Below are 25377 nucleotides of genomic sequence, written 5' to 3'. Positions count from 1 at the left end.
TTTGCCATTGAAAATATCTTAATTGGTTAAGTCTAAATGTGTGTACAGATGATTATTTTTTATTGTGATCCAGGTGCAGGTGAGTCTAGAGAAACTGGAGGAAGTGACTGATTCCAGCAGCAGAACCTGAACCACAAGTTAGGGATCAGACAGATGAAGATGAAGCGGTTGATCGTTTGGATCACTTTGCTCTCCCTCAGTCACAGGATGTATTTTAATAATACATACATTCTGATGTTGTAAAGAATAGTGTTGGAGATTTGCCCTTTAACAAAATGTTCTCATATTGTGAAATCTAAGTTGTGATGTAAATGTTTCCTTGCAGAGGAAAAAGAGATGATAGTGTTATTAGAATGTGCAACACTTTTTATTCTACTTTTTTAGTTTTTAAATTTTATATTTTTATTTATTTTATTTAATTTTTAACTTCTGGATGTCTGTGAACACTTATCTGAACAGAATATAGATTGTGATATTTTTGTAAAGATAATGTTGGAGATGTGCACTAATGTTGAAATAAATCCACGTTGTGAAGCAGCCCTTACTTGCACTGAATTGGAACTATTTTAGAAAAACACACTGAATTACAAGGCTTTACAGAAGAGTGTGCTATTGTAGTCTTAACATGTAAGGTTATAATGAAATGATTTTAATAATAATAATAATAATAATAATAATAGGTCATGATCTAAAGTGGGCTGGTCTGAGGCATGAAACTCCAGGGATGAAAATGAGTCTCACTCCAGCTCTGACTGTAACTGAACATCATAGTTTATTTTAAATGACAGCTGTCAGCTGACTGTACTTTAGCTGCAAAATGTCATGCTTCTGCAATAACAATAATAACAATAACAATAATAATAATTGAATAAACAGAACATAGGAAACAAATTTCTGTAAAAATTATATAGGGAGTGAAGGTCTGTAATTTAGATGAATATGTCTGGATCTACTGAAGGATCCGGTGACTCTTTCCTGTGGACACAGCTACTGCATGAAGTGTATTAAAGCCCACTGGGATGGAGAGGATGAGAAGAGAATCTACAGCTGCCCTCAGTGCAGGAAGATCTTCACACCGAGGCCTGTCCTGGAGAAAAACATCATGTTAGCAGTTTTAGTGGAGGAGCTGAAGAAGACTGGACTCCAAGCTGCTGCTGCTGATCACTGCTATGCTGGAGATGAAGATGTGTCCTGTGATGTCTGCACTGGGAGGAAACTGAAAGCCTTCAAGTCCTGTTTATTCTGTCTGGCCTCTTTCTGTGAGAAACACCTTCAGACTCACTATGATTCACCTCCATTCCAGAAACACCAGCTGGTGGAACCCTCCAAGAAGCTCCAGGAGAACATCTGCTCTCATCACGATGAGGTGAAGAAGATGTTCTGCCGCACTGATCAGCAGTCTATTTGTTATCTCTGCTCTGTGGATGAACATAAAGGCCACGACACAGTCTCAGCTGCAGCAGAAAGGACGGAGAGGCAGAGAGAGCTGGAGGTGAGTCGACAAAACATCCAGCAGAGAATCCAGGACAGAGAGAAAGATGTGAAGCTGCTCCAACAGCAGCTGGAGGCCATCAATGGCTCTGCTGATAAAGCAGTGGAGGACAGTGAGGAGATGTTCACCCACATGATCCATCTCATCCAGAAAACAGGCCGAGATGTGGAGCAGCAGATCAGATCCCAGCAGGAGACTGAAGTGAGTGGAGTCAAAGAGCTGAAGGAGAAGCTGGAGCAGGAGATCAGAGATCTGAAGAGGAAAGATGCTGAGCTGAAGCAGCTCTCACACACAGAGGATCACAACCAGTTTCTCCACAACTACCCCTCAGTGTCAGCACTCAGTGAGTCCACACACTCATCCAGCATCAACATCCATCCTCTGAGACACTTTGAGGAGGTGACAGCAGCTGTGTCAGAGCTCAGAGATCATCTACAGGACATTGTGAGGGACACATGGACAAACATCTCACTGACAGGGACTCAAGTGGATGTTTCACTGTCAGATTCACAAGCAGAGCCAAAGACCAGAGCTGGATTCTTGAAATATTCACGTCAAATCACTCTGGATCCAAACACAGCACAGAGAAAGCTGGTATTATCTGAAGGGAACAGAAAAGTAACATATATGGATCAACAGCAGTCTTATTCTGATCATCCAGACAGATTCACTGGATGTTATCAGGTCCTGAGTAGAGAGAGTCTGACTGGACGTTGTTACTGGGAGGTGGAGTGGAGAGGAATAGGAGTTTATGTATCAGTAGCATACAAGGATATCAGCAGAACAGGAAGCTGGAATGAAAGTGTATTTGGATATAATGACAAATCTTGGGCATTATATTGTTTCCAAAACAGTTATACATTCAGGTACAACAACATCCAAACTCTCATCTCAGGTCCTCCGTCCTCCAGAGTTGGAGTTTACCTGGATCACAGTGCAGGTATTCTGTCCTTCTACAGCGTCTCTGAAACCATGACTCTCCTCCACAGAGTCCAGACCACATTCACTCAGCAGATACATGCTGGACTTGGAGTTTATGGTACTGGATCAAGTGCTGAGTTGTGTAAACTGAAGTAGACAGAGGTAACTGAAGGTGCAGTGAGTCTGATTGTGTCTTTGATTCTTTCACTCATTTAGTCTCCATCATTGTTGCTCACAGCTCATTGTTGTTTTATTTCTACACTGCACAGAGATCAACTGTCAACCAAACAGTGACTGTCAGAACTTGTTTATCTTCTCATTTCTTCTTCTGCTCATCTTTGACTTCCTTCCAACTTTCTTCACTGAAAAATAACTTTCATTTGTCTTGATGTTTCCATGTTTCAGTTTCTCAGTCAGTAAAGAGGATTTATTCCACAGGACCAACAAGTAGAAACTGTGATTTGATCCAGTTTGGGTGTGAAGACGTTTTGTTGAGTCGTGACACACATCAGACAACAGATGTTGTATCGTTGTGGACTTGAGGTGGTTTCATGTGTTGTGATGTTGATTTTCATGAAGGTGAAACTTCACCATGAGGCTGGTGTTGGTTCAGTGTGAAAACAGCAACATGTTGAGTCTGATTTTAAAGCATCAGGACACAATAAGTGATGTTTGATGGAGGTTTATGTTGATCCTGACAAGTTTTCTGACTCGTCACTGAACCACTGAGTCACACAATTTTTATAGCTGCGAGATTTAAACATCAAACAAAAAATCTGCATCTGTGTTAGGTTTAGACATGAAATCATAACATTCATGTTTCATTCTTGACATTTTACTGTAAATATTTCCGTTTTCACATTTAACCTTCTCAGAAACTATTTACTTCCTGAAAAATGCTTGAAAATGTTACAATATTTGACTTTTAATGTGTTTCTGATTCTTGTTTTTTCAATGTCATGTTCATGATGCATTTAAGGAACTAGCTGAGGTGATGGAAAAATCAACTCTTTTTTGCAAATGTGTCCTTCATTTCTTTTATTTACGGAAATATTTGTAAAGATTTTGTTGGATTTATGCATAAGTGTTTTGATTTTGACATTATATCCTGAAATATGCATGAAAATGTAACAATATCTGACTTTTAATATGTTTCTGAGTCTTGTTTTTGCATGTCTTTGATTTAAATTCATGTTTATTCAATCTCATGTTTGTGATGCATTTAGGGAATCAGCTGAGGTGATGTAAATTTACCTTAAATTCAAATGTGCACTTGATTTGTCTTTAAAAGAATATTATACATAGGATTTGATATTTATGGTGGCTCTTCTGTCGAAATATATTTTCATTTCAGTAAATAGTTATTTTAATAATCTGACTAGAGCGATCATTCTTTTTTTCATTTGTCTTGTTTCTAGATTGTTGACAAACCTGAGATTCAGCTTCATGTTAATCTGCTAATAAATGACAATAAATAAACAGTGTTTGGATTCTGGATTCCATCATTTATGCTTAAATTACACATTGAAATGATTATTCTATCCCTAACTTGGTCATTTGTTTGTAATATCACTACTAATCTTCTGAATAAAAGGTCCAGACAGGAAGAATTCAACATTTTCATGTCTGAAGTGCAGATTTCCACTTGAGCTGCTTCTAAACTGGGCAGTACGAGTTCTGACTGAGACCAGAAGGAGAGAACTTAGTTTATTTATCACTATTCCAACTTTTCTAACTCCATTAACCTGAACTCCACCTCTGGGACAGAACATGTGCTGGTTGATCTGAAGTGCTGATTGATGCTTCTCATTTGTCCTTCTGGTGATGTTTGACCTTCTGAAGCCTCAGTCAAGTTTTTACTGGTCTTCCTGTAGGTTCACAACTGAAATGTGAAAACTGATGCACAACACAAGAGGGCGCCTTCATCCTGATGACTCTTCTGTGTGTCTCCTTGAGTTTTACATCATTTGGAAACAGCTGTATTTGATATTGTCTGTTGTAAGTTTGGGTAAATAGTGGGCTGACCCTCCCTTCATGCACTTCACCACTGCCTTGTTTTTATATCCAAAATTATCCCGTCTAACTAACAAATTAGGATTTTAAATGTTCATTATACCTAAAAATGCTACTTCCTGAAGTTTCATACTGTCATTATCAGGTAAAATACCAATGAAATCATTTGCTATGGCCTTTGTAGGTTCAAAACCTCATGTTTGAAAGGTTGAAGAGAGACAAAATACAAGAACAACTCTGAAGCGGCATTAACAGTTATGACAGATAAAGTATTGATATATTTTATTAACTGTATGTAGTTCTTCTTTTGTCCGTAATGAGTTAAGATGAGAGACAGTGAAGGAAGCAAGCTAATATTAGCTAAAACATGATGGTTTGTAGAAGCTGACGACAAGTTAAAACAGTTTCTCACAAGGAATTCATATTTCATACTCACACTATGACTATCGTTCTATTTAGGACATAAATGAAGTCTTTGCAGCTCATCCAGTTCAGCAGGTGGCATGAAAATCATGAGTCATTAAAATGCGGTCCTGAAAATACACTTATATGAATAAACCCTCTTACTTATTTAAAATCACGCAGATCTCAAAGTTGCCAAAAATACTAAATCTGTTCAAGTGAATGCTGGGAATGTTGTCTGTAATCATGTGGCAGAAATAAATTTACAAAAGGAATTAAGACAATAAACACAGAACATGAAAAAGTGTTCACATGTTTAAAAAGTTAAGTTAATAAATAATGAAGTCAGTGTTAAGGAGTTGTGTGGATTTGTAGCATTCAACAACAGATAACAGTCTGTGTCTCTAAATTGTCCACCAACCTGAATGTGTTTGTGGGAACATGAATGTTTTCAGTCTTTCTGCATGATGTGAAGCAGATTTAGTGGATCTGCCGTCAGCTTTAAATCCAGAGCATGAAAGCACACAGCAGCTTGAGCTGAGCTGTCAGTCAGCAGCAGCAGCAGCAGCAGCTTATCTGTGGGCCGCTAACAGGGGCTGATGGGAGCTTTGAGGACCTGATAGAAAGCACGTGGCCCGGTCTGCTCTCACAGCTCGTCCCGGTTTGGCCTCAGCTGCATCAGAGCTCCACTTGTGCTCAGCTTCTCCAGAGGAAACACCACTGCACAAGATGCTTCTCCTCCCAGCTGCTGCTCTGTGCTGTCTGTGTTCAGGTGAGTGTTTCCAGCCAATCAGGAGGCGGCAAAGTCCACCTGGAACAAACGCTGTCACACTGACCTTCATCTACCTGTGTGTGTCTCTGCAGGGCTGGTTGCCATGGCAGCACAGCTGATTCAGGACGATCTGACTTTGACCAGGAGAGTCGGAGAATCAGCCTCCTTCAGCTGCCGACAAACTGATAAGTGTGGAAGCAACTATGTCTACTGGTACCAGAAGAAAGAAACAGAAACATTCAGAGTGATTCTTGATATTAATAGAAGTGATGGTAACATAGATTCAGATTACAATCATCCTCAGAAAGATGATTTCTCAGCTGTGAAGAAACAGAACGGCTGTGAGTTGAAGATTAAAGAAGTTAAACTCCAACATTCAGCCTCCTACTACTGCAGCTGTGGGATATCAGGTTTCCACAGTGATTCATTCTACCTGCAGTCTGTACAAAAACCTCCAGATCAACAAACAGTGTCTGTGACATGAAGACAGCAGTAAACTACAGTCCAGGATCACATAGTTCAGAGAACTACAGTCTACTGTTACACCATCACTTCATTATTTATTCATATTTGTATGTTTTCATCTCTAGAAGCATCTTTGAGAAGTGAAAGATGTGCTACAGTGTGTAGAACTGAGCAAACATTCAGCAGCAGGTTTTTGTACGAGGATTTTTCACTGTGGGAGGAAACTGGTTCTTCATCTTTGGCTCTGGAACTAAACTGTATGTAACAGGTAAGAACTAACATTTCTTTTCTTCTGCTGTTTTATTGTGAAGCTGAAAATGTGTTTAAAGTCAGTTTGTGCTGTTTCAGGCTTTAAATATTAGTTTTTCCATCATTAGTGGAGGATTCATCTGCAGCCACTGTTCCATAAGAAAAGCTCAATAATGTGTGAAAACATGTCGAAATCTGACTGAACAACTAAAGTTATTCTTTATTTCTTCAAATATCAGTGATGTTAGAAATATTCAATGTTTGATCATCTCAGAAATTCTGTGGCGTCTCTTGGTTTCCGAACAGAAGAACACTAATGTTAAACAAAACGCAACACATGTTGATAAATGTATCTAAAAGAAATCTTCATTTTAAATATGATGGAACAGATATGTGACAAATAATGTAAACAGTAAAATTTACATGCTGTTATTAAAAAAAATTTTAATATCTAAAACAATGTGAATTCAAACGTAGTCTGAAAAATATTACGAGAATAAACAGAAATAATGCACTTTTAAAAATTAAAAAAATTGGTGTACAATCAGAGAAACAAAGTTCAGAAAATAATAATTAATGTTATTTCCATGTTATTTCCATACACCTTCAAAACTGGAGTTTCAGTGTGCTTTACAAGATATTAAAATATACAAGACAATAGAGAGTGACAATAAAAGAAACGATAAAGAAGACAATATATTATTAATTAAAACTGTGAAACATTTTTAAAAAGCAGTAAAATATAATCACTTCTATGCATCTTAATGTGTGTTTGATATAGAATAGAAATTAAATTTGATGTAAGAAAATACAGTTTGAAAAGTATTTTGGGGTAAATGTCAAATACTGCACATATTTAAATGGTAAATTTTACCATTAGGAATGATGTAATCATTTATTTTAAAATATAACATATTTAACTTGTAATATTTTTACATGGGGCTGCACAGTGGTGTAGTGGTTAGCACTTTCACCTTGCAGCAAGAAGATCCCTGGTTCGCGTCCCGGCTTTCCCGGGATCTTTCTGCATGGAGTTTGCATGTTCTCCCTGTGCATGCGTGGGTTTTCTCCGGGTACTCCGGCTTCCTCCCACAGTCCAAAAATATGCTGAGGTTAATTGATTATTCTAAATTGCCCGTAGGTGTGAATGTGAGAGTGATTGTTTGTCTATATATGTAGCCCTGCGACAGACTGGCGACCTGTCTAGGGTGTCCCCTGCCTTCACCTGAGTCAGCTGGGATAGGCTCCAGCCCCCCCCATGACCCTAGTGAGGATTAAGCAGTGCATAGATAATGGATGGATGGATATTTTTACATGTGAACATATCATTGTAACTGAATTTAATTATTAGTTGAAATGTACGTTTATGATGCACCGTAACTGATGATCTGTGTTTTAATGATTTGACGAAAATAAACGAAAACAGCTGTTGACTGAGTGAATGTTTGTGCTGCTTGTTGCTGCTGTCCACCTCCAGATGAGCAGGTAGTGAAGCCCATGGTGAGCGTCTACCCAGCAGCATCCACAGTCCACCTGGAGGGGAAGAGCTCCCTGCTGTGTCTGGCCTCAGCCATGTTTCCTCCTCTGGTCCGCTTCTCCTGGAAAAGACAGAAGGAGGACGAGCGGCTGGAGGATGTGGACCCTGCTGAGGGAGAGCAGCTGGAGATCAGAGAGCCGGGACGCAGCGCCTCCATCTGGCTGATCCATCAGCAACAGGACGGCACATATAAATACAGCTGCTACGTCCAGCACGAGGGAGGAACAGTGGAGGCCCAGACACAACAAGGGGATGAAGGCTGGATGACTGTGTTCAGCACTGATTCAGCTTCATGTGGAGACGCTGGCAAACACCTCTGATGTTTCTCACTGCACCTACAAACATTTCCCTCCTTCTCTGTTTCCAGCAGCCTCCTGTCCTCCAGAGAGAGAACCAGCAGACCTGCCAGCTCTGCAGCAAGCTCACTGTAAGATCAGCTGCTGCCTCTCTGCATGGACAGCTGCAATGTTCTGCTGCATCACAGCTGCACATCACTCTGTTCACTTTATCAATAATCACCTGTCTGTCTGTCTGCCTGTCTGTCTGTCTGTCTGTCTGTCTGTCTTTGTGTCTGTCTGTCTGTCTGTCTGTCTGTCTGTCTGTCTGTCTGTCTGTCTGTCTGTCTGTCTGTCTGCCTGCCTGTCTGTCTGTCTGTCAGTGTCCTTCCAGTCTCAGTCTCAGGTGAAGCTGCTCTGTCTGCTGTCCACAGTGCTGATAGTGAAGAGCCTGGTGTTCTGCTGTGGAATCTCTCTGATGATGATCCTCACAAACAAGGGACCGTCAACCAACTGCACACATGCTGACTGATTGTTTGCTGCTGGACTTTTCTCATCGTCACATCTCATCAATACGTCTCATTGATTTGATCAGTGATCAGAAACATCATCTGTGACGTGTTGATTATAAAATGCATCTCTTTATTCACATGTTGGCTTGTCATCCTACAATTGTAAATACATGTATTCACGCATATATATATTTTTTTTAATTCTGTAGGACAGTGTTCTTTTGATATTTGAGTCTTATGTTTGTTTTTGAAGTAATATGTTGAGTGCAACACATTTATCAAGAAACAGTAAAAGTACAATATTTGTGTTTGATAAACAGATTTTAATGGATTTTATTGCAACTGATCACAAATGTCAGTTTTGACGTGAGGTGTTTGGTTGTAATGTTTAGTTTGATACAGTGGAAAAAAAATCTCTTTTCTTTAAATTTTCCTTTTAACTTTTGAATTGTGACAATAATAGACCAATGAATTATTTGCTGTTTTGTCCATATTTCAACATTTAGCATCACAGGTGTTTCTTCTAGGTTTTCTTTTTATTATATAATCAAAGTGTTGAAGACTGTTCACATTTATTCAGTACAACAATTTCAATAAACTGAAGATAACATTGTTGTCTGTAGGTGTGGTATGTTGATTCCCCAAGTAAATTAGTTGTAGTTTGAAGTTACTGAGTCTTGAAATACAAATATTAGCACACAACTAAACAGGAAGACGAGTTCAACAATTTGAGATAAAGATGAACACAGAGGTTTTCTGTGTGAACTAGCAGGTGTGGATGAACCACCAGGTTCAGATCTGTGTTCCACCATCATTCACTTTGTGTATTAATCACCTTTTAGAACTGTGTCAGTGTAGATGTAAACCTATACGCTGATGACACTGTTGTTTCCACACATGAACAAACAGCAGAGTGGACACAGTAACATCCATCTTTAATCACTAAAACCTGTAAATCCTCCAAAATGTGAGCAGGACATGAGATTAAGGTGGTGTTTGGGCTCAGTTCAACTCTGTAGGTGGAGGTCTGAGTGGAAACAAGACTGACAGAAACCAAGAAAGAACACAAACCACAGAGAAGGAGGGGTGCTGATGAGTGTTTACAGCAGCAGATATGAATCTGTTCTCAGTGTTTTCAGAATGTTGACAGCCAATCAAACTTCTTTTCCTGTGTGGGTTTCTGCTCTGTGGCACCGTTAGCTGTGGCTTTTCACTTTAATAAGTTATGACTATCAACTCTGCAGAAAGAATCATTGCAGGAAGCATCTGTGTTCTTCATCTGTGAGAGAAATAGATCAAATCCTCAACTCAGAGCTTACAAATTCAACCTGAAGGTAGAAAAATGAGAAGAGATGAAAAACCTGCTACAGAAAACCTGTTGGTGACCATTAAAAATCAATAAATGATAAATAACAAATCACAGATTCAAAAAGCAGTAAAAACATTTTAATACTTCCCTGAGTAAAGTCACCAACATCTATTAATCAACAAAGAACCATGGAACACAAACAATTATAATAATAACAATATAGTTAACAGATAATTTTTTTTCATTCTTATGTTTCTATGTGGCATTTTTCCTTTCCAATAAAATATCTTGAATATTAAATTGGTGTGTGTTAAACATCTGTCATCATCTTAAACATTCAGTTTCTGTAAAACCAGTAATTGTCAAAACTATGTAGATTTATTTACCTGCGAAAGTTTGAGACAATGGTATTTTAGCAGTTCAGAGTAAAATCAACACATTTTTCATTTTTCCATTATTCACATTTCAGCTGTGACTGATCAAACTGCTGTAAGATCAGGCTTCAGTTTGTTTTCATAATCAGACTCTGTTTGATCTACGTGGCCAATATTGCAGATTCAGAGTCAATGCCATGATCAGAAAAAAAAAAGTGAAAAGTTCAGGTTGTTATTTTTCATAGTTCCTCAGGTATTTTAATTAAAACTGCCTCAAATGTCCAAGTGGAAAAAACTGCTGAAAGAGTGTCGACCATCAATTAAAAAGAAAAATCTAAAATTTATCTCTGAAAAAATTTGATTGAAATTACTCAAACATCTGTCTAAACATCCAGATTTTATGCTATAAAAACACAAGCAAATCATGGAACGTCAAACAGAAATTATTCTAAAAATATGAGTGTTTGAAATGAAATAACCCAAACATAATTTTACTTGTGAGACGACCATCCAACATGTGAATTAATCCAATCCAATCCAATCCAATCCAATCCAATCCAGCCTTATTTGTATAGCGCTTTAAACAACCACAGATTGAACCAAAGTGCTGTACATCCAGAACAAGACAAATAAAATCAGAAATATACAATAAAGCACTAAAAAGAAACAAGACACAAAAATACACAATAAAAGCACTAGAACAAATAAAATCAGAAATATACAATAAAGCACTAAAAAGAAACAAGACACAAAAATACACAATGAAAGCACTAGAACAAATAAAATCAGAAATACACAATAAAGGCACTAAAAACAAATAAAATCACACAATAAAGGCACTAAGAACAAATAAAGTCAAGAAATACACGATAAGGGCACTAAAAACAAATAAAATCAGCGTCTCGTGCTGCATGGAAAGCCAGGGAGTAAAAGTGTGTTTTAAGATGAGTTTTAGAAATGGACAGCGAAGGGGCCTGTCTAAGGTGCAAAGGCAATTTATTCCATAAAACTGGGGCAACAACAGAGAAGGCTCTGTCCCTCTGAGCTTCCACTTAGAGATGGGTGTATATAGGAGCAGCTGATCAGCTGACCTGAGAGACCGGGCTGGAGTGTAACGGTAAAGTAGCTCAGAGAGGTACGGCAGGACAGGACCATTTAAAGATTTAAAAACAAATGAAAGAATTTTAAAATGGACTCTAAAGTGCACAGGCAGCCAGTGGAGAGAAGCCAGAAGAGGTGTGATGTGGTCTGTTCTCCAGTTAGAAGGCCTGCAGCTGCATTCTGAACCAGCTGGAGACGTGAGAGAGAAGACTGGCTGACTCCAACATAAAGTGTGTTACAATAGTCCAGCAGAGGAAATAAAGGCATGGACTACTGTCTCAAGGTGCTGCCTACAAAGGATAGATTTGACCTTTGCCAACCGCCTTAAATGAAAAAATCTAGACTTCACTACTGACCGAATATGACTGTCCAGTTTAAAATCCCTGTCCAACATAAAACCAAGAGTTTTAACTGTGGGCTTAACATGCATTGCCAAACGGCCCAAATCACCACAGAAGGACTCATAGATTCCACTGGGACCAAACACTGTGACTTCTGTTTTCTTTTCATTAAAATGCAAGAACTAAGAGATGTATTTAAAAATCAAGCACAACCTATTACAGATCTATTGGTGACATATGATGGTCTAATTTAATATAGAGTCTGTGGTCTGCATGTGATGCTGCTGCTGCATCAGGATTATCAGTGTTACACTGCTGCCCTCTAGTGGCTGCAAACAAACACTGCATCCAGCCTTCAACTACTGCTGCTCCTGTGCTTGTTTACTATGCTTTTATTTTTATTTATTTATTTTTGTTTACGTTTTTGGGTTTAGTTGGGAGTTTTTGTGGTATTGCTTATTTTTGAGTAGAGTTTGGTCTTGTTTCCTCAGTTCACGTTTCCATTTTCTGTGTTGGTTTCTGTTCTTTTGGTTAAAATAAATCTTTTTCTATATTCCATCCATCTGCAGGTTTTCTGTGTCTGCGTCTGGGTTCTCTGACCCCATAACACTATCAAAAACTCAATCATATGCAACATTTTGTTTAGGGCACTTTAGATGCTAGGATTTTTGCCCATCAGAATCAGGAGATATTGTTTAGTCATAATTCATATATTATTGATCAAATTCCCTGTTCCCCAGCAACAATCAAAAGCTAAATGATACACAGCATTTTGTTTCAGGCTGTTTAGATGTTTGGATTCTTTTCCATCAGGATGCATCTGATGATCCCAGATTCCTTCTGCAGCATTACAGCAAGCCCAAACATCCAGCCAGACCAGGGCAAGATTGGAATAAAAATTCAAGCCTGAAGTTTGACTCCCCATGCGACCCTGTCCACATGACCCACAAATTGCGTAGGTTAACTCCAGCATAGCCACAACCATTTATCCACCATTCATGCTGATGAATAGTCATCTTTGCATAACCTGGTTTCATTGCTTTGAAATAAAGACTGTCAGTTATTCGAGAACTGATATTTGTGAAAATATTTTCAACAAAAAATATTTTGTCACCTATTTTTCTCATATCACTCCTAGAAACTGAGTGAGTCCCTGGTCCAGAGTGGTGCAATGACCCTCCTGTTCCTCTTTTATCTTTGTAGACTATAGGCCCTCCTGATTCAGAGTCCCTGCTACTCTTTCATCAGTGATCTGGGTCCTCCTGGTCCAGACAGGTAAAAAATTCAGCTGACCCTACTTGGTCCTTGCTGCCATCTCTTTGAGGAAGTGGAAAAGAATCAGGTGTTGTCATATTGTTGACCTTACCAAAGTCTGAACAAAACCTGGGAGATGTTAGAGGATGTTGGCACAAGCAGGCAAGGCAACGCCCAACTGGAAGGTGATGGTTCTAGAATAACATTATTGAGCATATACTTAACCTCAGCATCAAGATATCTATGCTTTTCTGGGTGAACAATGTAAAACTTCTGCTTGATAGGCTAATAAGGTAATGGACCCACACAGTCAGTAATCAGATGTTCAAAAGGCTGACTTATGGCTGTTATTGGACACAGTGGAGCAGACTTAAGACTCTGATTGGGCTCTCTGGTCAGCTGACATGTAGGGCATGATTTAATGTAAGCAGACATCTTTCTTCAGTCAAGGCCAGAAGACGTACCCAAACAGGAAACGCTGCAAAGCCTAGCAAGGGAAGCTCCTCTACCAGTAGCATGCACACACTGCTCAACACTTATCTCTTCATGCTTCTGAGATCCCAAACTGTCACAAGACAGATAAATAATCTCCTCAGCCCACAAACTAAAGAAGACCTGAATTCTAACACAAACACCTCAAAGTACAGCTCCAAAAGCACAATCAAATAACCTTTCAAGGTTTGCCAACAGCTGAGACTAAAGGGAATAACCCTAACCCCAAACATTATGATTTCAGTCTTTACAATTGATCCGTCTACAGACCACAAAACTGCAACAGCCCATACTGCTGAGTTAACAAAGTGCTCAATTCAAATTAGGTTCAAAGAAACACATCAAACATCAGTCAAAACCTCACAATGGACCAGATCCTAGTTAGTTATGTCAGGCTCTCAGGCCACAACAAAGGAGGAGATGCACAGAGAGGATTTACAGCAACAAACGGCGATTTATTAAGAAGAAGCATGACAATGAGGTGTGGTAGTCAGCAGCAGTGGTGTGTGAAGGTGTGTGATGGCAGTGATCAATGTGTTGTGCATGTTGTCAATGTAAAACAAACCAAAGAAAGAAAGAGAAGAGCATGGATGGCTGGATGGAAGAGAGAAGAGGGAGAGCTCTGACTCCACAGACCAGCTTATATAACCAGGGACACTGGCCAGGTGCACCAGGTGAGGTGATTACAGGCTCCGCCCAGTCAGAACCCTGTAACAGAAGAGCAAGAGAGAGAGAAGACCAAGGTTCTGGAGCTGTAACACACCAACAACAGAGAGAAAAACATCTCCAAAAGAAAGATAAAATAAAAAAGTCCACAATATCAAAAATAACAAATGGGTGTGATATCAGTAAATGAATATTCTTTTACATTTTACTGTCATTTTACTGATTTTCCTTGTGTTGTTAAATCACAAAACAATACCTCGTATAGAAACAGCCATTTACATGTTAACCATGTGACCATAAAATGACACAGTTTTCCCTGTGTTTAAATTAGCAAAAATATATTTGCTGTAAAAAATGTATATTTTATATTAATTGTTAATTTACAGGTAAAATAAAATACAGGCAAATTCTGTAATTTAACAAAACAATTCCTTCTCCTTTCAGGATTAATAAAGATTTTATCGCTGGTAAAATTGTGGAAAAGCCACATGTTGACCATAAAAAAGAAGCTAAAATTGTACATGATGTCATCAAAAATCTGTAATTTTACACATAGTAATAGGTTTGCTTTTAATGTGTTACCATAGAATTACACAATGAATTTACAGCAGCTGCAAATATTACTATTTGACAGATATTTACAATTATCATTGCAGTATTTAAATAGTATTCTGTTGTTTTTTTTAATGTCTTTTTTCTGGCTGCAGACAGCTGTTTTTCTGTTGATTGTTTAGTACAGTTTGAAAGTTGAGACTCTCCTGTAAGTTCTCTGATGTCGTCCTGTGAACTCTGGATGGAAGAACAACTGAACGTAAACTTTTATGAGATGTGGCAAACTGTCCTCCTCTTTTCACACCTGGAGAAGGACTCATTGATTTATTTACAATATTTATAAATGTAAATGTTAATCACAGAGTCGTGGAATACAGTAACTGTGACCAGACGTGTCAGAGGTCCTGATTATTGCTGGCTGGGATGAAACAGCTGCAGACAACAGCTGCAGATACTAATCTGTTCTCTGTGTTTCAGACTGTTGACAGTCAATCACACTTCTTTTCCTGTGTGGGTTTCTGCAGCCTCCACACCGTTAGCTGTGGTTTTTCACTTTATTAGCACAGCGAGCATCAGCTCTGCAGAAAGAATGATCACAGGAAACATCTGTGGTGTTGATCTGTGAGAGAAACAGGTCAGAGCATCAAGTCAGAGCTGACAAATGAACTCTGATGGAAAAACTATGAGAAAAGAGACCATGAAGCTCCTGCAGAAAGTTTGCTGCTGGTCATTAATTCTAAATAAATGAGAGAAATTTAATAGCAACTGAATTTACTCAAATATGTAGAACCAATGAACACATATTCAGTAATATCAATGTTAATAAGATAATATTATATAAGATAATATTAATCATTGTGATCCACATTTTTTAAATAAAATTGTTTTGGCAATTTAAAAAATCTCAACTTGCTGTGTTTAACATTTTCATTCATGAAAAAAATTGATCTAAATTAATTTTCAGCTTTACTGATTCACAAAAAATCAACATGTGCCTCAATTTTCCAACGTTCAGTCTGATCAAACTGCTGTATGAGCATTTTTAAAGCAGCTATTGTTTCAACAATCTAAATTATATTCAAGCCACTTGATTTGTTCTCCTTCATTGTGTTGTTTATCTGTTTGCTGATATTTCTGCTTCTTCTACATTTGTTTGTGTCTCCGAGTAGAAGTGTATTAAGAGACACTTACAATCAGGAATCAATATATTTGGCTGATATAGTTTAATTTGTTTCTAATTATTTGCTGTGAAGCTGCTTAAAAAGTAATTTATTTAACACAGATACTGTAATTATTTGAGTTTATTACGTTTATTGATCAACCTGCTGCACTTTACATACAATTTTATCAAGAGATTACAAGGACAGAATATCAAAGCAACATCGTCCTCCAGAATTTAAGCTGTAAAAATGATAATATATTTGTGAATATCTGTGTTTACAGGATGACGATCAAACATGTGAGTTAAGAGAAGCATTTTACAGCCAAGAACAACACGTCAAAGTTATCATTTCTGATCACTGATCAAAGAGATCAATGAGACGTATTGGTGATAAAAGTCCAGCAGCTAACAGTCAGTCAGCATGTGTGCAGTTGGTGGACGGTCCCTTGTTTGTGAGGATCATCATCAGAGAGATTCCACAGCAGAACACCAGACTCTTGACTATCAGCACTGTGGACAGCAGACAGAGCAGCTTCACCTGAGACTCAGAAGGAACGGAGGCTGCTGGCTTTTTCTCACAAGGAACGGAGGTCGTTGGAGAATCTGTTGGTTGTTGAAGCTCAGGAAGCTCTGAAACTGCAAAAACACAAAGATAAGAATGAAGGGAAATGTTTGTAGGTGCAGTGAGAAACATCAGAGGTGTTTGCCAGCGTCTCCACATGAAGCTGAATCAGTGCTGAACACAGTCATCCAGCCTTCATCACCTTGTTGTGTCTGGGCCTCCACTGTTCCTCCCTCGTGCTGGACGTAGCAGCTGTATTTATATGTGCCGTCCTGTTGCTGATGGATCAGCCAGATGGAGGCGCTGCGTCCCGGCTCTCTGATCTCCAGCTGCTCTCCCTCAGCAGGGTCCACATCCTCCAGCCGCTCGTCCTCCTTCTGTCTTTTCCAGGAGAAGCGGACCAGAGGAGGAAACATGGCTGAGGCCAGACACAGCAGGGAGCTCTTCCCCTCCAGGTGGACTGTGGATGCTGCTGGGTAGACGCTCACCATGGGCTTCACTACCTGCTCATCTGGAGGTGGACAGCAGCAACAAACAGCACAAACATTCACTCAGTCAACAGCTGTTTTCGTTTATTTTCGTCAAATCATTAAAACACAGATCATCAGTTACGGTGCATCATAAACGTACATTTCAACTAATAATTAAATTCAGTTACAATGATATGTTCACATGTAAAAATATCCATCCATCCATTATCTATGCACTGCTTATTCCTCACTAGGGTCATGGGGGGGGCTGGAGTCTATCCCAGCTGACTCAGGTGAAGGCAGGGGACACCCTAGACAGGTCACCAGTCTGTCACAAGGCTACATACAGAGACAAACAATCACTCTCACATTCACACCTACGGGCAATTTAGAATGATCAATTAACCTCAGCATGTTTTTGGACTGTGGGAGGAAGCCGGAGTACCCGGAGAAAACCCACGCATGCACAGGGAGAACATGCAAACTCCATGCAGAAAGATCCCGGGAAAGCCGGGACGCGAACCAGGGATCTTCTAGCTGCAAGGTGAAAGTGCTAACCACTATACCACTGTGCAGCCCCATGTAAAAATATTACAAGTTAAATATGTTATATTTTAAAATGAATGATTACATCATTCCTAATGGTAAAATTTACCATTTAAATATGTGCAGTATTTGACATTTAGCCCAAAATACTTTTCAAACTGTATTTTCTTACATCAAATTTAATTTCTATTCTATATCAAACACACATTAAGATGCATAGAAGTGATTATATTTTACTGCTTTTTAAAAATGTTTCACAGTTTTAATTAATAATATATTGTCTTCTTTATCGTTTCTTTTATTGTCACTCTCTATTGTCTTGTATATTTTAATATTTTGTAAAGCACACTGAAACTCCAGTTTTGAAGGTGTATGGAAATAACATGGAAATAACATTAATTATTATTTTCTGAACTTTGTTTCTCTGATTGTACACCAATTTTTTTAATTTTTAAAAGTGCATTATTTCTGTTTATTCTCGTAATATTTTTCAGACTACGTTTGAATTCACATTTTTTTAGATATTAAAATATTTTTTTAATAACAGCATGTAAATTTTACTGTTTACATTATTTGTCACATATCTGTTCCATCATATTTAAAATGAAGATTTCTTTTAGATACATTTATCAACATGTGTTGTGTTTTGTTTAACATTAGTGTTCTTCTGTTCGGAAACCAAGAGACGCCACAGAATTTCTGAGATGATCAAACATTGAATATTTGTAACATCACTGATATTTGCAGAAATAAAGAATAACTTTAGTTGTTCAGTCAGATTTCAACATGTTTTCACACATTATTGAGCTTTTCTTATGGAACAGTGGCTGCAGATGAATCCTCCACTAATGATGGAAAAACTAATATTTAAAGCCTGAAACAGCACAAACTGACTTTAAACACATTTTCAGCTTCACAATAAAACAGCAGAAGAAAAGAAATGTTAGTTCTTACCTGTTACATACAGTTTAGTTCCAGAGCCAAAGGTATAGAACCTGTATCCTCCCACAGTGAAAAATCCTCGTACAAAAACCTGCTGCTGAATGTTTGCTCAGTTCTACACACTGTAGCACATCTTTCACTTCTCAAAGATGCTTCTAGAGATGAAAATATACAAATATGAATCAATCATGAAGTGATGGTGTAACAGTGGACTGTAGTTCTCTGAACTATGTGATCCTGGACTGTAGTTTACTGCTGTCTTCATGTCACAGACACTGTTTGTTGATCTGGAGGTTTTTGTACAGACTGCAGGTAGAATGGATCACTGTGGAAACCTGATATGTAACAGCTGCAGTAGTAGGAGGCTGAATGCTGGAGTTTAACTTTCTCTAGCTTCAACTCAACACCGTTCTGTTTCGTCACAGCTGAAAAATCATTTTTCTGAGGATGATTGTAACTTGAATCTATTTTACCATTCCTCCTATGAATATTAAGAATCAGTCTGAATGTTTCTGATTCTGTCTTCTGGTGCCAGAAAACAAAACTATCACTACACTTATCAGTTTGTCGGCAGCTGAAGGAGGCTGATTCTCCGACTCTCCTGGTCAAAGTCAGATCGTCCTGAATCAGCTGTGCTGCCATGGCAACCAGCCCTGCAGAGACACACACAGGTAGATGAAGGTCAGTGTGACAGCGTTTGTTCCAGGTGGACTTTGCCGCCTCCTGATTGGCTGGAAACACTCACCTGAACACAGACAGCACAGAGCAGCAGCTGGGAGGAGAAGCATCTTGTGCAGTGGTGTTTCCTCTGGAGAAGCTGAGCACAAGTGGAGCTCTGATGCAGCTGAGGCCAAACCGGGACGAGCTGTGAGAGCAGACCGGGCCACGTGCTTTCTATCAGGTCCTCAAAGCTCCCATCAGCCCCTGTTAGCGGCCCACAGATAAGCTGCTGCTGCTGCTGACTGACAGCTCAGCTCAAGCTGCTGTGTGCTTTCATGCTCTGGATTTAAAGCTGACGGCAGATCCACTAAATCTGCTTCACATCATGCAGAAAGACTGAAAACATTCATGTTCCCACAAACACATTCAGGTTGGTGGACAATTTAGTGACACAGACTGTTATCTGTTGTTGAATGCTAAAAATCCACACAGTTCCTTTCACAGATTTATTTTTGAAATTCTTTTTGATTCATTTATTCTACATAATAATAGAAACATTTACCAACATTCAGTGAGACACATTTGGAATTTTCATAAACTTTGGGCTCTAAGCTAGAGCTTAAATTAATGAAGACAATTAGTTGGATGTGTAAATGTCTTTTCATTGAAAATGAAAATGTGTTTAATTTTCTTACTGTTTTCTCAGCATAATAGTAAATTAAATCAATTCTAAATGATATAAGCAATACTAATTTGTTTTTATGAGGAGGTCTAGGCAATAAAGTAAAGGAGCAGTTGGCTTTTCCCTACGTGCTAGCTCAGTTTCTTGATCAAAATATACAATTTTTATCGTATGTGAGGCATTTATTTTTGGTAAATATGATTGTAGTTTGAGTGTACCTAAAATGACTGTTAAAACATATTTTCTAACAATATCAACATTTTAAAAACCACCAATAATTCAGTCTTTCAGTATATTAGATTGCAGCCTAAATTAAGAATTAAGTGTTTTTGCATCTCTGATAATTCATCATATCCATTTGACTTGATTGTTTTTCTTCACATATTTCAATAATCTGAATATTCTGCTGCAGTTACACAATATTTCACTTTCCTCATCTGTTATTAATGTGTTTAATTCCAGCCGTCTCATGTCAACATGTGTCCATAAAGAAGTGTCTGCATGTGATGCTGCTGCTGCATCAGGATTATCAGTGTTCCACTGCTGCCCTCTAGTGGCTGCAAACACACACTGCATCCAGCCTTCTACTACTGCTGCTACTATGACCAGACACTACTGCTGCTGAGGCTGATGCTGCTTCTGCTGCTGCTAATGCAGCTACTTCTGTCTGGGAGCTGCAGAGAACTTTCATTATTCATTCATCTGATGGTGATCAAACTGCATGATAATCCAACAAACAATCAAAAACTAAATGATATACAGTACTGTGTAAACATTTCAGGCTCTTTCAATGATGTAGAAGGAATCACTTCCAGGATCTCCTGATTCTGAGTAATTTATTGCTCCTGTTAAGTTCAGTTAAGGGATCTAGATGTGATTTTCTGAGTGGATTTCAAAGTTTAAAAAGTGGTTCGATTCTGAATAAGTCAGTAAAAATCACAGGAGGCAGAATGTATGCGTCTTTAATAACCTAATAAATGTAGAAGTCAGTTAAGTGCTGAAGCTGAAGGAGTTCGTCCCAGAAGCGTCTTTACCTTTCACCATTTGTTCGAATATTCTGGACCAGAATCACTAAACCAAAACAAACCAAATAAAAAATCAAAGTAAGACGAAGAAGAGCATAGATAGCTGGGTATAAGAGAGAAGAGGGAGATCTCTGGCTCCACAGGTGGGCTTATATAACCAGGGACACTGGCCAGGTGCACCAGGTGAGATGACTGTAGACTCCGCCCAGCCAAGGACCTGCAACAGAAGAGCAAGAGAGAGAAGATCAAGTCTCTGGGGCCCTAACAACCATCCCCACATAAAGTCAGGGAAACTGCAAGCGCTAGAAAGGGTGAGGAAAATGAATGAAAGAAAAGCAGTAAAGTCTGGACACATTTTAATGTGCTTGATAGTAGAAAGGCAGTGTAGACTGTGTCAAGTTAAAATTTCATACCGCCAAGGCTCCTCAAACAACTTGCACATGCAAACTGTCCATCCTTCAGTGCCATTAGAGGAGAAAAGACAAGCAATGGTACTTACTACTGAAGATGCCACTATGTCCATGTGGTAGGTTAGAACATGCACTATTCTGTAATAAACAGTTGTGCTTTCCAGAACACTGTGTTCATGAAAGGTTAAATGGAAATACTGTTGTGATCTGTTATAAGTTGAAATGTGGTAAATACATAATTGATGACATCAGGGTTAAAAACTGGTGGAATTAAACGTTTCAGACTGTGGCAAAAAAAAAAAAAAGTGTGTTGAAAGAGTTAAAATTGAAAAGTAACTGTAGTTGATCCTTTAATTATACTATCAGAAATGGTTGAAAGCAAAAAAGTTTAGATTAGGGTCTCAACAGTGCCAAGAACTATAGTTTTTAAAATTCAAAACCTTATGAAACCTAACTAAGAACATAAAAACAACGACACTTATGTGATCACTGCACAACATACTCCATAACACACCACGTATTTAATTGTCTCATTAACTTTCAACATTCATAGTGGAGGTGCACCGTTCCTGGAAGTACTGCAATACCAGGTCGATGCGTGGAGTGGACGGAGCAAGCCCCTATTCCATGTCCCTGTTCCAAAAATCAATTTAATATATGATCCCCGGATAGGGGACGTATCAGATATTAAACTGATAAGAACAGATACTACACTTGATCTTAGCCAAAAGGCCGAGAAGCGATACCAGGAAAACGTCCCAGGAACCAAGGTCATTCTCCGGACCGTCAATCTAACTCACGGTGTGGAAAATAAAAACTACAGCCAACTTACAGATTTTAGCTCATCATACAAAACACAACCGATGTACAAGGACCTCGTGTAACACTGGTGTTGTTTTGTTGCAGTAAATTAAATCAACTGATGTTCGCAAATGCACCTTCGTGAGACTTCCCGGGCACGTGGTACGTTTTAGCCCAATAGGAAGCAGAGAAACGGAAACTGCAAATAAACTAATTTTCCTTCATATACACACCAGAGAATACATTAAACATGTAAATGTATGTGCATATATATATATAGTGTTTTCGTCAACTTCGTGAGGCAGAATACAGTCGTGGTGTTAAGGAAAATACATTTTTTTTAACTGTCCTGATTCACAACAAACGGAGCTCTTCGAGCGGCCTCTAGTGGAGATGAGGGATAACTACACACTTCATGTTCTGCTGCTAAACAATAACTAGACGGTCAGCAAACACACTGTCAATATTACAGTTTTTCTCAGTCACTTTGGTTCATTTATCAGATCAGAATTGAAATTCTACAAACTACCTGTTCAGTCTTCAGATCATTGTGTCACTTGTGCACAAAAAAGCAGTTTCTCATTTCTTTGAACAAGTTGCAAATACTTTGGTACATCCATGCAAATGATTCTGTACAATTCTCTGCTGCTTCCTACATTATCAGCTGCTTCTGTCATGTTGATCTAAATGTATTATAATGGGTCTCTGTTGAATATTCTCACCCTCCACAACATTTCGGCATTAGTTTACTGCATAAGTCTTTACATGCAAAATGGTTGAAAAAGCTGTCAAAATATGTCAAGGATATTTCTACACATTTCCATTAGACTTTTTTCCCCTAAATCTGTCCTGAATCGGTAAATTGCTCCAAGGTGAATCTTGACTTTCTCTACAAAGGGAAATGTGTGAAGGGTTAGAGTTTTCTGAAATCACTCAAAGACACAAGAGAAGATATTGATGATGTGGATGAGAATTTACATCCAACAGACGTGAACATCAGGAGGAGTAGGAAGACTGCACTGGAATTCCTACAGCACTGCATGTACAGTTTTCCCTGAGGAGATTATCCTATGTTCACTTTTCTACTTTTTTTTTTGCTTTTTTCTTTGTGTTATGCAGCGCTGTTTTCCTTCCTGTATCACAACGACGTGGTCTGTCAACAAATTACAACACAAACAGTAAAAGCGTAAATGTGAATCTTGTCCAGTCCCTTGAAATCAATCTCCCATATAAACTAAGGTGTAACTTATAATTTACAATAGTTGTCATCAAAACTTCAGCCATAGTTTCCATCAGAACATCCCTCCAGAGAACACTGTTATAATGACAACATGACTCAGCAGTTTGACTGTCTGATCCACACAATGACACCAGGACTAGTCATTCTGATGCCACTGACATGTTCATTGACACAGATATTTACCTTTGAGAGATGAACTAAGGATTCTGAACAAGATACTGGATTTTACAGGTAATCCATGGTGTTCTGTTATTTGTACAAATTGTTTGGAGAAATGCACTTCCTGTTTTGCAAATGTCGAGGATGATTCGAGGAATGTACCAAAGCGACTGAGAAAAGCTGTACAAGGTCCATCCCACTGTGGAGCAGCCAAAATGGGGTCATTACTAATAAGGGCCTTCACAGCTTCAAAAGCCTCCTGACACTCTGATGACCAAACATACATGACTTTGGACTTGGGTGTTGGAGGACGTTGGCACATGCAGGCAAGGCGATGCCCAACTGAAAGGTGATGGTTCTGCAATACCATTATGCAGCATCTACTGAGGTAAACTTTACTGTCTGTCCCAAATGGTGACAGAAATTCTTCTTTGACAGGCTGCAACAATAGAATACAACACATAAAAGCACACTTAAAACACAAGCTCACAAAGTAGATGTCTAAAAGAAATGTTAAAAAGAAACAGCAGCTGATCAAAATAAATAAATAAATATACAGTGCTCAGTGTCTTATTTTATTTTGGTCCAGGTGGTTAGTGGGAATAAAGGATTTTTTGTAGATGTTTTGCGGGCCAGTGGGATTTTGTAACGTCTTCCTGATGACAGTAATTTGAAGGAGTGATGAAGGGGGTGAGAGGGATCCTCTATGATCAGGGAGGATTTCCTGATCACAGAGTGGTTAAACAGTTCAGAGATATGAGTTTGTAGTGAACCAATGATTTTCTGGCCTGACTGACAATATGGGAGAGTTTTGTTTTGTGTTTAGTGGAGCAGCAGCTGCACCAGGATGAAATGTTGAAAGTGAGGATGGATTCAATGAGTGAAGTGTACACCAGGGTTAAAATACTTCTGCTGACATTAAAAGTCTTCAGTTTCCTCAGCAGGTGAAGATGCTGCTGTGCTTTTCTATAAACTGAATCAGCATGATTCCCAAATGAGAAGTTGGTGTCGATCTCTGTTCCCAGATATTTGAAAACTTCAACCTGCTCCACAGACTGACCCTGCATATTGAGGGGTATAAAAAGGGGTGTCACAGATTTACCTCTGCCCCCACAGCACAACTCCTTTGTTTCTGAGATGTTCAGCTCAGGCGAGTTCTTATGAAAGATTCCGACCAGGTTGTTGACTGTCTGCTGGTAACAGGTCAGAGCAGCGCTGTCTTGCAGGTGAGCCACCAGGTGTTGTCAGCGTATTTAAAAAGAGTCATTCCTTCACTGGTGCAGGAGATGCTGTTGGTGCACACAGAGAAGAGAATGGGGGATAAAACACAACCTTGAGGGACGCCTGTGTTTAAAATCAACTTGCTGGATTTAAAACCATTTAAAAACACCTGCTGTGGGCTGTCGTTTAAAAAACTCTGAATCTATAAAATCAGTGTGGGGTGAACCTGAAGGTGTGAGAGGTGCTGCAGTAGGTGTCTGTGTGGACAGTATTAAAAGCAGAGGAGAAGTCCATGAATAAAATCCTGCTGTGGGGGTATGCAGAGTCCAGCTGTTTGGTGACAGTGTCTGAAAGTGTGAGGCTTGCATCCTCTACTCCACGTTTTGCCTTAAAGGAGAACTGAAGGGAGTCCAGTTTGTTTGTCAGCATATCTGACAGATAATCACCTACCACTCGCTCCATGCATTTACACAACACAGAGGTCAGGGCCACTGGTCTGTAGTCCTTCAGCTCTTTAGGGGGAGTTTTTTTGGGTACAGGGATGATGATAGATTCCTTCCAGAGATTAGGGACACACTTGGAGTCTAAAAGGAGCTGGAAGAGTCTGGTGAGGACTCCACCTGGCTGAGGGGAGCAGTTTCTGAGCACCTGTCTTTGAGCCTGTCAGGGCCGGAGGCCTTGTGAGGATTGACTCTGTTCAGGATGAAGGTCACCAGCTGCTCGTTGATGGTGAGGATTGACTCTGTTCAGGATGAAGATCACCAGCTGCT

The 25377-nt window shown here is 39.0% G+C and overlaps 3 protein-coding genes and 1 non-coding gene across 4 annotated transcripts; 2 read left to right on the top strand and 2 right to left on the bottom strand.

Moving 5' to 3' along the window:
- The first annotated feature begins 947 nt into the window (after nt 1-947).
- On the top strand, nt 948-2779 carry LOC111563878 (tripartite motif-containing protein 16-like). The gene has a single exon (XM_055014511.1). The coding sequence runs from the start codon at nt 995-997 to the stop codon at nt 2567-2569; it is 1575 nt and encodes a 524-aa protein (XP_054870486.1). The 5' UTR covers nt 948-994; the 3' UTR covers nt 2570-2779.
- Nucleotides 2780-5189: 2410 nt separating this feature from the next.
- Nucleotides 5190-8639, top strand: LOC111563879 (immunoglobulin lambda-1 light chain-like). The gene is made up of 4 exons (XM_055014544.1): nt 5190-5600; nt 5693-6019; nt 6286-6333; nt 7792-8639. Exons 1-4 carry the CDS (start codon nt 5558-5560, stop codon nt 8169-8171), a joined length of 798 nt encoding a protein of 265 aa, XP_054870519.1. The 5' UTR covers nt 5190-5557; the 3' UTR covers nt 8172-8639.
- A 7388-nt stretch (nt 8640-16027) lies between these two features.
- Nucleotides 16028-21996, bottom strand: LOC111580505 (immunoglobulin lambda-1 light chain-like). The gene is made up of 5 exons (XM_023288265.3): nt 19155-21996; nt 18745-19062; nt 18422-18469; nt 16654-16962; nt 16028-16519 (listed from the first exon to the last, which is right to left on the bottom strand). Exons 1-5 carry the CDS (start codon nt 19195-19197, stop codon nt 16302-16304), a joined length of 936 nt encoding a protein of 311 aa, XP_023144033.2. The 5' UTR covers nt 19198-21996; the 3' UTR covers nt 16028-16301.
- LOC111580507 (U2 spliceosomal RNA) lies at nt 21740-21930 on the bottom strand. Its single transcript, XR_002747180.2, has one exon. It is a non-coding gene; the product is annotated as a U2 spliceosomal RNA (small nuclear RNA).
- Nucleotides 21997-25377: the final 3381 nt, after the last annotated feature.

This window comes from Amphiprion ocellaris, chromosome 10 (genome assembly GCF_022539595.1).
Source record: "Amphiprion ocellaris isolate individual 3 ecotype Okinawa chromosome 10, ASM2253959v1, whole genome shotgun sequence".
In the NCBI taxonomy this organism is placed as follows: domain Eukaryota; kingdom Metazoa; phylum Chordata; class Actinopteri; family Pomacentridae; genus Amphiprion; species Amphiprion ocellaris.
The sequence above is the reverse complement of the archived record's forward strand: the minus strand, read 5'-3'. Positions and strand labels throughout refer to the sequence as shown.

Coding starts and splice junctions, on each gene's coding strand:
- LOC111563878 (XM_055014511.1), top strand. CDS start 995: ATGAAGTGTATTAAAGCCCACTGGGATGGAGAGGATGAGAAGAGAATC.
- LOC111563879 (XM_055014544.1), top strand. CDS start 5,558: ATGCTTCTCCTCCCAGCTGCTGCTCTGTGCTGTCTGTGTTCAG. Junction 5,601..5,692: donor TCTGTGCTGTCTGTGTTCAG/GTGAGTGTTTCC, acceptor GTGTCTCTGCAG/GGCTGGTTGCCATGGCAGCA. Junction 6,020..6,285: donor TGGGATATCAGGTTTCCACA/GTGATTCATTCT, acceptor TCACTGTGGGAG/GAAACTGGTTCTTCATCTTT.
- LOC111580505 (XM_023288265.3), bottom strand. CDS start 19,197: ATGCTTCTCCTCCCAGCTGCTGCTCTGTGCTGTCTGTGTTCAG. Junction 18,470..18,744: donor CTGCAGCTGTTACATATCAG/GTTTCCACAGTG, acceptor TCACTGTGGGAG/GATACAGGTTCTATACCTTT. Junction 16,963..18,421: donor AACTAAACTGTATGTAACAG/GTAAGAACTAAC, acceptor GTCCACCTCCAG/ATGAGCAGGTAGTGAAGCCC.